Source organism: Agelaius phoeniceus, chromosome 1 (genome assembly GCF_051311805.1).
Source record: "Agelaius phoeniceus isolate bAgePho1 chromosome 1, bAgePho1.hap1, whole genome shotgun sequence".
NCBI classification, from domain to species: domain Eukaryota; kingdom Metazoa; phylum Chordata; class Aves; order Passeriformes; family Icteridae; genus Agelaius; species Agelaius phoeniceus.
Genome location: NC_135265.1, coordinates 146,705,549 through 146,719,213, shown reverse-complemented (window position 1 = coordinate 146,719,213; position 13,665 = coordinate 146,705,549). Strand labels below are relative to the sequence as shown.

The window sequence follows — 13,665 nt, the reverse complement described above, 5'->3', positions numbered from 1 at the left end:
CTGTAATTAAACTTTCAGGAATAGTTTGTATGACTTCTTTTTGTATAAAGGGTATAGAACATAATATTGCCACCTGTGAGAAACACCTATCACTTGTTTTTAAAACATGTTAAAAGTTTAATAGTAATAAAATGGTTATGAAAATAAGAATATAATTAGAGGAATAAAAATTTGGCCAATTTGGATTAGGACAATATGAGACAGTAGAAACAAAGAGTAACAGACGTCCGGGGACATTTTCTGGGCAACATAAGCCCGAAAAAGGACCCACATTAACAGAGGATTAACCCTTAACAACAACAGCCTGTTGCATATTCATACACCTCATCCATGATGCATAAATTCCATTCAAACACAGGATTCTGTCTGGGCAGTGTCAAATTCTTCCCTTCAATCCTAACGGTGTCTTCATGGCTGAGTGAGGCAGGACGAAGTTCATTTCTTCTGATAATGGGGCAATAAATTCTCTTTCTCTGAAAGATTCAGGTGTCCTGTGGCTGCTATCTTGGTGCGAGCCCTCTCTTGAAAAAAAGTATCTTCCATAGCATAGTTTCTATTTTAACCTTATGTTATAACCTAGAACTATATTTAACACACTAAAGAAAATTAATACAGGATTACTTTCTAACACGTATAATACTCATTTTAATATTTGAGAAAAGCCAATCATAAAATATGCATTTTTCATATCACCAGTGTGTATATATGCAGATTGGGGAGTATTGTTTTCCTGCTCAAAATTACCTGGTAATAGTGGCACTGTAAAATCTGCAACCAAACATAGTAGTAAGCAGACTTATTTTTTTTCTTTCAATTTCCAGCAGATTTGCCAAGTAACTTAATAAAATGTCAGTGTTTTTTCATATTTACTGTGAAGACTGAAGTATTCAGTCACAATTATTGACTTTTTTTCTCTTTTATCTCTTACTTTAATCAAGTTCAAGTGGAAGGGAAGATGATTGTTCACATGCAATAAACCTGCTCAGTGTGGTTAAAAGAGACAAAGAAACCTTTCCCAATATGATTTTTATGCAGATAGGTTCCCCCCTTCAACCAATATCTGTATCTCCACATTTAATTCTGTAAATTAATTCTGTCAGGTGAAACTCTTTTTGAGCAGAAGGGAGATTTAACCCTGGACATTTATAAATAATATAATATAAATACAACCAGTTTCACCCCTTTCCTGAACACTGCAGATAGAGGAGCTGTGCAGACACATGAGAGTTTGGGCTGTATTGGTACTTAGTTTGCTGGTCCATGGGAATGTGTGCAGCCATTCCAGGACCCCTAATAAAGCTGGATAATTTCACAAAAGCTCCCCGAGACAAAGAAGTAAAGAGTACTTTTAATTAATGCATGGTAGGAACAGTTTCTTTTCACAGATCTTTATATATTTTTTCTTTTTACTTGCTGTTCTTCAGATCCTTTTTGTAAGGCTTTTTTGTCTTTTTTTTCAGCATTAAAAATCATTTCATGATACCTGTGCTAACTTGATAAAACCCTGTGTTTTTCCTCAGAACTTCCCTATAGTCCAGTGCTTGTCAAGGGGAGGAAAATGCTGGCACTTTTTGGTGCAGTGTGCTGGAAACAAAGCTCTATTATCTAGCTCAGGAGTGAGCACAGGCTCTTGTAGAATTTCTTTACCTTCATGATACAGAGCCTTTTCAGTGTTTGAGGGACTGCCTGGCATTCAATATTATAACATGATAACTGAACCCAGGTCTCTGGTGTTTTTCAGCCACTGAAACTCCTTTGCCGGCTCTGATGAGCTGGTAGTGCCTAAGAAATACCAGGTATACATTTCATTCTAACATAAACATTTATAAGCATGAGTTAGTTATGGCATAAAAAATATCTGCCCACTTTCAGCATTTATCCTGCTTATTTCTGTGCACACTGTGCTGCTGGAAGAATATGATGACACACTGTAGTTTGCTTCCCCCCACCCCTTGCTGCTGTCTTGGATGTGAACATCTGGCATCTGGAAATAAAACAGCATAAAACACTCCACTACTTGTCTACATGAATCAATCTGCAACCCAAGCTATGCTGAAAATAGTGGCTGCTGGATTAATTTCTGCAAGGGTTGTATCACATTCTTATGGAAGACTCAGCAGTTTTCATATGGATCTTTGCAAATGTTACAGGTGATGGGATTGTGTTTCACAAAATATGTTTACTGTGGCAGAGAGGGTCAAAGTTACTTGACATCTTGATATCTTCTCTGCCAGATTTTATTTTTGTTGTCATTTCTACTGGGCAATTTGGTATGGTGGAACAAAATATTTTAATGATTTTATAATTTGCTCCTAAGTCAGATGGCAGAAAATGATTAAAGGGAAATATGACATCTAATGTTTCTTTCAGTCACTGAAGATCTTGTTAGAAGACGAGCAGAACATAACAACTGTGAAATTTTTTCACTGGAAGAAATCTCTTTACATCAGCAGGAAATAGAAAAGCTAGAGCATCTTGACAAATGGTGTCGAGATTTAAAAATTCTCTATCTTCAGAATAACTTAATTCCAAAAATTGGTAAGTATTTTCAGTATGATTCTTTTAAAATGTATTCACATGCATAATTTAAAAGTCTTCTGTAATACGTGAAGGAATGTGCTCCTAACAAGAGTTCCTTTCCTGGTTTCTTTATTAAATTTCTAAGAAGCTCAGAAATTTTCAAGGGCAATTTAAAATTCAAAAGATACTACTGAGATACAAGTCACTGGAATATGAGTGTGAAACACCTTTCATGGGTTAAAATTTCAAAAATCAGGATATAGTTTAAATATCCCATCTTGTAGCAAAGAGTCAAAGAGTTTACCATATACCATGGGGTCTGATTCATTTTCATGCAAATCATATTTTTTTGTTAAGATTGAAATAATTTTTATTCAGATAAAATACTTTCTTGTGTGCATGAACCAAACTTTCTGCAACAAAGCCTTAATGGTCTTCCTACACCACAGGACAAGATATTATTTCTTATGGTCTGGTTTTGTTCCATATTGGAAGATGTGACATCAAGCCTTGGGCTGGAAAAGCTTAGGTTCTACATGTATTGTCTAGATGAACAACAAAAAGTTGGAAGTGTTCAGAAATTATATTAGTATATCTTTTTGAAGTTCCTTAAGAGGAAGACAAAAATATTTAGGTTTTAGGAGGAAGTTCTGTGCTCAGAACTTGTAGGCAAATCCTTTAAGTTTTCTCAAGGGACTCATCAGGAAACTCTAAAGTGAGAGATTTAGATTTAGCATTTCATAAAGTAGAGGAATCTTCTCCCAGAGAGAACATGTTTTTAAACTGCTTTGTGCTTCTTTGCCCCATCAAAAGAAGGACTGAAATAAGTTGGTTTTCTCTCTGGTAATGAGTCCTTAATAAGGCACAAGATTTCATCTTTTGGTTTCACTGTCAACACTCAGGCCTCCTTCAGGATAGCACAGGATACCATATTCAGATTGATGCTTTTTGAACACAACATTTTTTCAGCAATTTCATTTTTGAGACTAGCAGTTTTTATGTTACCATAATCTAACTGTGGGAGTTGAAAAAGTATGCAACTTGCTGATTCATATATTCTTGTATAACATGACAGCTTTCCGAGGTAATGCCTTAATAACAATGTAAAAAAACCCAAACAACCCCGTACCAAAAAGCAACCAAAACAAGCACCACCAATCCCTCCCCACACTATGGGGGTGACCAAAGTCATTGTCAACAGGGGCTGTGTTCCAAAGCATTGAAGTTGAGAAGTTTTTCTTCCCAGTGGACACCAACATGTGCTTGCAGAGGACACAGCAGTTCCAAGCATGCTTCTGAATATCACAGAGAAATGGTTCATATTGGCTCTGCTGGGCTGTGTCTTTTCTTAATGCAAACCTTGATGCAGCTCTCGTGGGCAGGCAGGGGCTTCTCAGGCATCCCCTGTGTGTGTGAGTGGTGCCACTGCCTTCAACACAGCTCTCACATCATACAGAAATACAGGAATATTCATTTCATTACAGAAACATTGCAACAAGAACAAACATCCAAACTAAGCTGTGCAAGTTCTTGCTGAGAAATTGATGCCATCATTTGTTTGTGAATTATGTTGAAAATTCCTCTTCAAGTTCTTAGTAAACTGTGGTTTATACAGGATTCATGTCACTGAGTTTGTAGATATCTCACATTTCCCAAGATGGAATGTCTCACTATGCTTTTTCAGCCATTCCTCTTGAATTAGATATGTGTTTTATGGATTTGTGATAAAAATGTGTTTATAACTTCCTTATTTATTTTTGCTTTTTTTGTGTGCTTTCAGAAAACTTTTTTGTCTTTTTATTAACATTAAAATATTAATGCCCAGTAATGTGGTACATATTCTGATTTGTCCTTTCCTATTTTTCTGCTTCATTGTTGTTTTAAAGTAAAGTAAGCAAGTGAAACCATCATACTTTCCAGTGCTGAAAACTGAAATAATCCATCTGTTTTGTTACAGAAAATGTGAGCAAACTAAAGAAGCTGGAATATTTAAATGTAGCTTTGAACAACATTGAAAGAATTGAAAATCTGGAAGGTCAGATTTTGAAAAAAGCCATTTTGCCTTTTCATATTAGAACACTGAAGTTGTGACTTGGTGTGAAAGACGGTGGAAGCCATTAAGCATGCCCACCTCTAGGGGTGTTTTGTGGGTATGTAGAGGATCCTTGGGTTGCAGGGTTTCAGTAAGTTCTTTGTAGCAAGCACTTCCTACTGCTGAATTTTTTTCTTTGAAGTTTCCTAAATGTCTCTGGGTCACGTTTCATCTTCAGGAATCCAATGTCACACACAAGAAGGTTTTGTGCTCAGCACAGGTTTCATTGAGGGTCTGAGTTTTCTTAAAAGAGGTTTTCAGAGGATTTTTTTCTCTTTCATTGCTTGAAATCCTGTTTGTTTTATCTGTGTTTAATCCTTTATCCTGTCACTTTTGCACATTTCATGAGCAAAATATGGCATTTTCCAAGATTAAAATCTAAGACTTGAAGCAACCCATAAACAGATTCCATATTACCTGAATAATTTATGACTTGATTGTTTTCTGTTTCTCAGTTCTGTTAGGCCATTTGCTGAATCTTTAATATATCCACCTTGAAAAAGGAACAGTTAAAAAAAGCCAAATAAACTGATTGGTTGGTTGATTGGTTATTTGTATGTGTGTGTATGTTTTGGTTTTCTTTTGTTGGTTTAGTTGGGTGGTTGGTTGGTTTCCTTTGTGTTTTTAAGTCTGAAAGCTGATTCAAGAGGATGGCTTAAATAAGAAATAAGCAAATAGGCTAAACACAAATTTGAAAATAGTGAAGAAGTAGGTAGTGTAGTACATATTTGGGAATTTGCTGAGAAAGTTGCATTTATTTTCATGCCACTAAATTTTAAATTCATCTATCAGGCTGTATTATTTATTACTGTGATTTGTCATTTACTTAGGAGTTACAACCTTTGGGATTGGCCCTTGCATAAATCTGGGTTATTTAAATCCCCTAATAAATTGTTCTGTGTTGTTTACTTTCTTACAGCTCAACTGTGCATAAAACTTAGCAGATAGACCAGGAAAGGAAAGTGATTACAGTGATGTGAATCAAAGTTGAGCTTGCTCTCAGCTAAACTTTTTACTCTTAGAGCCAAGTTTATGATTCATGGACACATTATGATAAAAGGAGAGGCTAATAACTTAAAAAATCAGATTTTCCAGAACATTTTTTTAAGTAATTTAGAGTTTCTGTTTGTAATGATTTGTTTTAATACAAAGACTTTCTCACCAGTATTTTCAATTTAACCAGTGATAAAGTGGTTACAATGACAGCTGAGTCCACAGAGTGGAAAACCTAACTTGCAGTGAGTTTCTGGGAAGTCTTATCTTTGTACTTGAATAATATTACCAGAGATTAACCATACTCAGAACTGAAACTCATAATTGATTCTGCTGTCTTTAAGCAATTGGATTGGATTTTAGCCATATGATTGAGACTTAGCTGAGAAGGGGTATCAAGGCAATCAGACTGTTAAAAATGAAATCCAGCTTATCTGAAAATTAAATATTTAATAGCTCATCTGTGAATGTCCACAAAGTTTTGTACTGATAAAACAAATAATGTTATGGTATTTTGTATTTTATTGAGTTTGTTTTATTCCTGTAAATATTGTAAGCTCATAAACTTTAGCTGTGAGTCTCACTCAGGAAGAGTCTTGGAAGAGATGAGTTCTGATAGAATGAAACCAGTTTACAGAACACAAATGGAGACAGTTTTATGTCCAGTTGTGTACATGTGTGTGTATGTATATCATGTGTACAGTTATGTTATGGACAAATTGAATTAAGGGTTCTTTCAAACAGGCTGTGAAGAATTGAAGAAACTTGACCTGACAGCAAATTTCATTGGTGAACTCTCCAGTATTGAATCCCTAAAATGCAATATTCATCTGAAGGAATTGTTTCTAATGGGTAACCCATGTACTGAATTTGATGGTTATAGACAATTTGTAGTGGCAACTCTTCAGCAATTAAAAGTAAGATTTTAAAACTTAAATCCAAATAAAACATGAATACTGTTGAGTGAACATACCTATCCTAAACAACAAAAAACCCTTTACTTGGAAAGCTAATAGAATTTTTCTTAATGTTCACAGGATATTAAATTCTATTCCAAAGAAAAAATGACTACAATAAATAATATGATGATAATTGGTTCTATTCTGATGGAACCACAATTATTCATTAACTTTTCTGTCATCTTTATTGGAGATTCTTAAACAAATGTTTTTCTTTTTTTTTTTTTTCAAATAAATGTATTGTACAGTTCTGGCAGTTTTTTCCTCATGGTTGTTATATACAATATATTTTTAAATTATTAGCACGATTGCAGAGAATTAGTGGGTTGTTGGTACCATTCCAACAATATGTACTAAACCTGCAGTGTGAGACAGAAAAAAATACAATTTGGTGTAAAATTGCACTACACAGCATTGGCTGGAAATAGACACTTTGAGATTGTGGTTTTGTGCTGAGACTGAGCTGATGTAATGATTTCCTGCCAATGAAGCAGTCTCAGGCCTCAAAGATGTTCTCACAATTTTCCTCAGAGAAGCACAGGCACTGCTTAACTTATTAAGAGTAGATTCAACTTACTCAGTTGGCAATAAACTTAGACATCAAAAGAAATAATTTTGGGCTGAATCAAAGTCAGACAAAGACCAGAAATAGCTGAAGGGACTCTCTCTACTGTAAAGTCTAGTAAGACTATTTAAAATTCCTGGAAAATGCTAAAAGCAGATCTTAGAAACAAAAAACCGTTTTCAGATCTGAATAACAAGTTATTGTTAATTCCTTGTAATTAGTAATGAAGTATAACTTACATAGTGCTTTTGATATGTGAAAGATGCATTTCTAATTATAGACAGAACTTAATTATCAAAATGAAACTGCAATTGAATAGATTTATTGATTTGAATATATTTATACTTTCTCACATATTTATAATGACTTTTTCTCCTTTGGGAAGTATTTGGATAGCAAAGAAATAGAACGTTCAGAGAGGATTAAAGCCCTTCAAGACTATCCAGAAGTGCAAGGGAAAATCAGAGAACAGGAAAAGGCTTACCTTCTCAAAAGGGCCAGAGAAAAGGAAGAGGCTCAAAGAAGGATGCAAGAAAAAAAGGATGAGAAACAGAAACAGATGGAGTCTAAGCTTGGATGTGACAGGTAACAGTGAACAACAACAGTTTGTGAGTAAACATTATTTCTTCTTTATTCACAAGTTTGGCTTTTTCCATTAAAGAGTTTATATAATTCCACTTAAATATTTTTGTTCATCGTTATTGTTGATTCAAGCAGAGTTATTTCTCCTCATGCACGTTACCTCTAATGAAAAATATAATTAGTTACAAACATAATTTATTATTGACCTGCAGACACAGTTCAATAGAATTTTTTCTCCCAAAACTCCAAGCTAAGTTGTCTGGGTGCCAAAATAGTATAATTAATAGTTTCTTTCAGGAGAGCAGCTGGAAATTGTTGTTTAAGGTAAAGCAGGGGTTCCAGAGAAAGCACCTGTTCATCTATAATTGCTTTTGCCTTAGCATCATCTTCAGCATCTGAAGACTGAAATGGAATATTGCAGGCCTTTGGTGTTGATTTTCCCACTTCTTCCACTTCATGTCACTGACATTACCTGGGCAGCAGCAGGATTTTTGTCTGGTGTCATCTTTTATTGCACTTGCCACCCATCTTATTTTTAATCCCCTGGAAACTGTTTCATGAAGCTGCCTGCAGAAATTTGTCCTCATAGATCACACCTGTATCATAAATTTAGTTTTCTCTCTCTATTGATAGAGATTTATAGAAGCTTAGAGGTAGGGAGAAAAAATTATTCAGGCATTAAGATTGCATTTGAGGAGATGCTCATTGCTACCATATAAATTTCTAATCTAATGTTGGGAATTCTTAAACAGCACATGGACTGAAGGTTTTTTCTCACCTGAAAGTTGTGAGAGTATCTGAAAATTCTTTTCTGAAATGAAATCTGTTGAACTATCTATCAGGGTTTTCAGGGGATTAGGTATAGCCATACTATCACTTCATAGTCAGGTAAATGTAAAAGCATTATGTCAAAATATGCTTTGGTGATTGACAAAAGAAGCAGAGCAGAGAATGTTCTCCAAATACATAAGATACCATTCTTGGTAGGAATTGTACAGTTATTATTGGGTTGAAAAAATATGATTGCAGTAATTTATTAGCAAATTACTCTTCCTTCATTTCATTGGGATAATATTTCAATGATCTTGTGTAGCCCAGACTCCCCACAGGAAAAACCCAGTCAGGCAGAAGCAGATGGAGAGCAAGAAAGATACAGAACAATTGAAAATGATGATGATGAAGACAGAAAATTTTGGGAGGAGCCTACACCATACACTCCAGAATCTAGATTAGAAATTCACAGATACATTGAAGAAAAACGGAGAGCTAAAGACAATGAAAGGTACTTCTTTGTTTTAATATCTTGATGAATTGGAGGAGAAATTTTCAAAGGTGCAGAGAACAGGCAGATGATTGCCTGACATTAAATGTTACTGAGAACTGACAGCTTAAATCCCTGTTACTTGTTAAAATAGTCTAACCCAAATATTCACATTGATTTTGTTTTCTTTCATTTTCTAAACTTCATTTAGGTACTCCTTATTTTATTTTTCATCAGAGATTTTAAATAGAACTGTTATTTCAACTTCTTTTTATAGAGTTTAGAAGTTCCACTTTTCTGTCAGCTGTTTTGTGTAGTTCAACATTTAACATTCTGCTAAAAACATGTATCCATACTTTGGATTGCATTATGTATTGCAGGCCATGCTACAAGTTTTTTACACAAGTGGCATTTCAGGCACTTTTCCATGTAACTGAGAATTTTTTTTTCTCATACTTTATCAAAGATATTTGTCACAAGTCATAAGATTCTTTTATCTGTGCTATTTGGCATGGTGAATCTGAAGAAGTCTGGTCCCTGAAAAGCCTTTAAAGCTTTATAAATTTGTTACTTGTTTTGCTGAACATGCAAAATATATGCAGATACTAGCAAAAACGCCCAGTATTTTATTGCTGCTGGCTTATCAGTTCCACAGACATTGTAAACAATGTCTTTTTGTTTACAATGTATTTTTCTTTTTTTTTCTCCTCTCTTCTACTTATATAACATACTTTGTGCTGGAGATTTTTTTAGCTGTTCTTTTTAAGGGCCTGCTTTTTAAAATTTTTGTCAAGGCTAAGTTTTGAAAAAGTCAGTCCTAGGGAATTCTCCAGGAAATCTGGAAATGTGCATAACTTGATGCTATTATTAATTCAAGTTCTAGCACTTTCCTGGAAGAACTTCTGTGAAACTCAGCTTCTAGCCAGTTCAAGTTTTGCTGTGTTTAGAAATGCCTTGCTCTAGTCAAAAGCAAATGTGTTCCAAATGCTTCCCTTTAAAGATTCAAGGACAGTCCAAACTGTGTTATAATAAAGATAGAATAATTAATTTCTGAATTTTTCTAAATTTCCAAGTGATTGAAAGAGTTTAAAAATCCTTTCATGGGTCATTTGATTTGGTGTTCAGAAAGTTTCACAGCATCTCCTTAAAATGGTTCACATGAATAGACAATTTCATCTGGGAACAGATTGTTAAAAGCTAATGGGTGGTAGAATATAATTTGTGAGGTGTTTCTGAGAACATCTTTTGAACAGAGTGGTGCTTCATTCACTTTGCATTTAAGTGTCAAGTCTAGGAATTCAGGTGTGGAGACTGGCTGCCCACAAATCCCACACAAATGCTGATTTATATTATAGAATAGTGTTTAACACTTGGATAATTGTCTTTCTTAAACAGAAATTGGTTTTATGTAATTGTTCCAGTAGGTTTATTTAAGTGTTTTTATTTTTTCTTCAAATCTATTGTATTTATAGACCAAATCTATTTTTATGGGTTTTTTCCCCCAAGGTGTTCTAAATCTATAATATTTTATATCTATAATTAGTGATTTACCTTTAACATGCTCTTAATCTTGAATTTATGGTAAGAAATAGGTTCAGCAACAGAAAAGAAGTAATGCATTGTTGTTGGGGTTTTATTGAGAAATGTTTTTCCTTTTAATATGCTGGATAAAGTGGTCATACCCACTATATTGACCAGCTGAAGAGTGGATTAATGCAATGTGACAATTACAGTGCTATATTTTTAACGAAAACTCCATATTTTTACTTAGGTGTGATCAGAATTTTCTTTTTCATGTTACTAAGATTCCTTGCTCTTCCTTCCCTTGCTCATAATCTAAACATTTACACAGGAAAATACCAGTATTACAAGTATTAATGTATTAATACCAGTATTACCAGTATTACAAGTCTTAATGATCTTACTGTGATCTACTTTGGGCAGATAAATTTATCATAGCTGGTTTATTGTACTAAATAAATGTCAGTATAGTTTAATTGCTCATAGCTGGAAATGGATAGTAAATGTTAAAGTAATACATCAGTACATCATGAATAAATCTGGAATATGAATTGCATTTTTTGAACAAAGAATGCAACAAAAAATGTAATATATGCATCAACAAATAATGTATATGTCTGCCCTTTGGTCCTACTGTATCCTATTTGATGCTGCTTTTAATCTTTTGACCATTAAAATTCTTTTTGCTAGAGCAAAGTAGTGATTGAGAGACAGATGCTGTTAGAAGCAGGCCAGGCATTTGTTCAGTGGGAGTAATCAAGTGAGCATGATTAAAAATTCTTTAGAATTGCTTGCCCGTACATCAAACCAGTTATCAGTGGTAACACCTCATGATGAGTTTGACCATTCCGAACTAGAAAAATGTTCCATTACATACATTTAAGCCATCCATTATTTTCTTGTGGTATACCAGATAATTTGATATATTTCTGTTTGATAATGGACATGGTGACATGCAGAAGAAGTCACTGTCCATGTAAGTCGTGACATGTGACGGTGTTCACAGGGGTCTTAGGATGAGGGAAGAGACAAAGATCTGACTCCATGTTTCAGAAGGCTTGATTTATTATTTTATATATATTACATTAAATTATACTAAAAGAATAGAAGAAAAGGTTACATCAGAAGGCTAGCTAAGAATAGAATAACAAAGAATGATAACAAAGGCTTCTGTCTCGGACAGAGCGTCTGAGCCAGCTGACTATGACTGGCCATTAGTTACAAACAAACCAACATGAGCCAGTCACAGATGCACCTGCTGCATTCCACAGCAGCAGATAACCATTGTTTACATTTAGTTCATGAGGCCTCTCAGCTTCTCAGGAGGAAAAATCCTAAGGAAAGGATTTTCATAAAAGTTGTCTGTGACAGTGACATTATAAATTATGTGCTCATCTTTAGACATTCTCAATGCGCAGCTGGACTCATGATGCAATCTGTTTTGTTCCTGATCTAAATTGTAGCCTTAACATTAAATACCAGATAATTCTTACCTCTTGCCATCCTTTTCTTTATTTTTGCTATTAAACATAATAATACAACTTTTTCATGATTAACCATAAACAATTTTTCTTTCTGTTTTGTTAAGGGAATCAAAAAAGAGAGAGAAGACTGTTTGGACATTGGTCACTGCAGAAGGAAAAGTTCTGAATGTGAATGTGCCTAAGTATGTAAGGTTAAGAGGTTAAGCAGTCTAATCTCTCTGTAGTTGATTTGAGCAACTATTTCAATATATGTGACAATCCAAAAATAAGAGGGCTGAGAAATTCTTGTTGCAGTATTATATTCCTTGTGGGAAAACTGTATTCTAAATGTTTAACTCTGTATATCTATCTATATCTAAGTGTATTCTAAATTTATATTCTGATGCTAGAAAAAGAATCAGTTGTCATTGTGTTAAGTGTTGAAGATTGTTTAATTTAACATCTTTGTCTTTAAAGATTGAAGAACTTGTTTTTCTGTAAAAGATATAAGATACTTTAATCTTTTCCCTTCTATAGTAAAGCTCTTTCTTGGAGCATCTTGCTGATAGGGTAAAAAGTTTAACTGTTGAAGATAAATGTGTACGACAAGTCACTTTAAATGTGAAAAGATACATCCCAGGAATATTTCTGGACAAAATCATTCTGCCCTCTGATGGCAGGTGTAAAACTGGCAGAATTGGGAAGGATAATCAGCTTCTGTGGCAAGAGGCCCTTTTGCGGCCCTGAGTGAGGTCTCCAGCAACAGAGGATGGGATACAGAGGAATGTCTTGTGCTTTGCCATTGATAAAGGCACTTGGGTTTTCAGGTGTTTTGGAATGAGTTTCCAGGGATATCAGCCTTTGATTTTACTTGAACCAAACCTTCATTTTCTAAGGGAAAGCAGGGGGCTGGGTGCAAACCTTATTCCTTATAAACAGCTCCCCGTAGGGTCTCCTGCAGCAGGAAAGTGGCCACTTACCTCTGCAAAACCAAATCTATGAACATGCTTATCATTAGCATGGAGACTGCTTTCTAAATCTTGGAAATTTAGAAATCCTTGCAAATTCAAGAAATTATATGCAGTGCACACTTTTCAGTAGAACAGAGAGAATTAAAGGTAGTGGAAGAGTTTAGTGTCATGTAGAGCCATTTTTAGTCTGTCTATAGCCGAGATACTTTCCATTGTATTGATGTACTTTTTCCAGTAAAAATGTCTTGACTAAAAAAAAATAATTGTATCATTTTCTAATCCAAAAAGACAAGTTGAAAACAATGTAAATTTTGTGTAAAAGAAGTTGCTTGTGCCTCTAAAAAGCAGAGACATTCAGACTAAATCTCTAGCTATCTTTTTTAGAAGAAACAGAGTTCACTGTTAGTAGCATCCCTGTTTGTGTCACCCGAGTTTTCTGAATTTAGTCTGTGGATGTGCCCACATAAAGCAAGACCAATGAGCATTTTTTGTCATGACTTCAACAAGAATGTCACAGCTGTTCAGTGCAATCTGGCAGTGTATTGGAGAGACATAAAGAAAGAGATACAAGTAAGCAGATGGTGTTCTCCAAAGTTTTTGCTTCAACGTGGAAGTCTCATGTCCATAAAAATGTCCAAACTTCTCTGATGTTCTTTTGGAAAGTTAGCAAGAGGAATGGCTGCTTGCTGCTGAGGACAGATTGTTTCTCTTCTTCAGTTCTAATTAAGATTCCTCCTG

The 13,665-nt window shown here is 34.6% G+C and overlaps 1 protein-coding gene across 4 annotated transcripts in view; it reads left to right on the top strand.

The window, feature by feature from the left end:
* The window catches only part of LOC129126772 (dynein axonemal assembly factor 11-like), a 58,903-nt gene that overhangs the window by 25,075 nt on the left and 20,163 nt on the right, over window positions 1-13,665 (top strand). For 3 of the 4 annotated variants that reach the window (XM_077189149.1, XM_077189141.1, XM_077189138.1), the window contains 6 exons: window positions 2,371-2,538; window positions 4,478-4,555; window positions 6,350-6,522; window positions 7,515-7,714; window positions 8,805-8,993; window positions 12,082-12,159. In XM_077189149.1, coding sequence (XP_077045264.1) covers window positions 2,371-2,538; window positions 4,478-4,555; window positions 6,350-6,522; window positions 7,515-7,714; window positions 8,805-8,993; window positions 12,082-12,159 — 886 coding nt within the window. The remainder of the gene's footprint in view (window positions 1-2,370; window positions 2,539-4,477; window positions 4,556-6,349; window positions 6,523-7,514; window positions 7,715-8,804; window positions 8,994-12,081; window positions 12,160-13,665) is intronic. The other variant, XM_077189146.1, reaches the window with a different exon arrangement.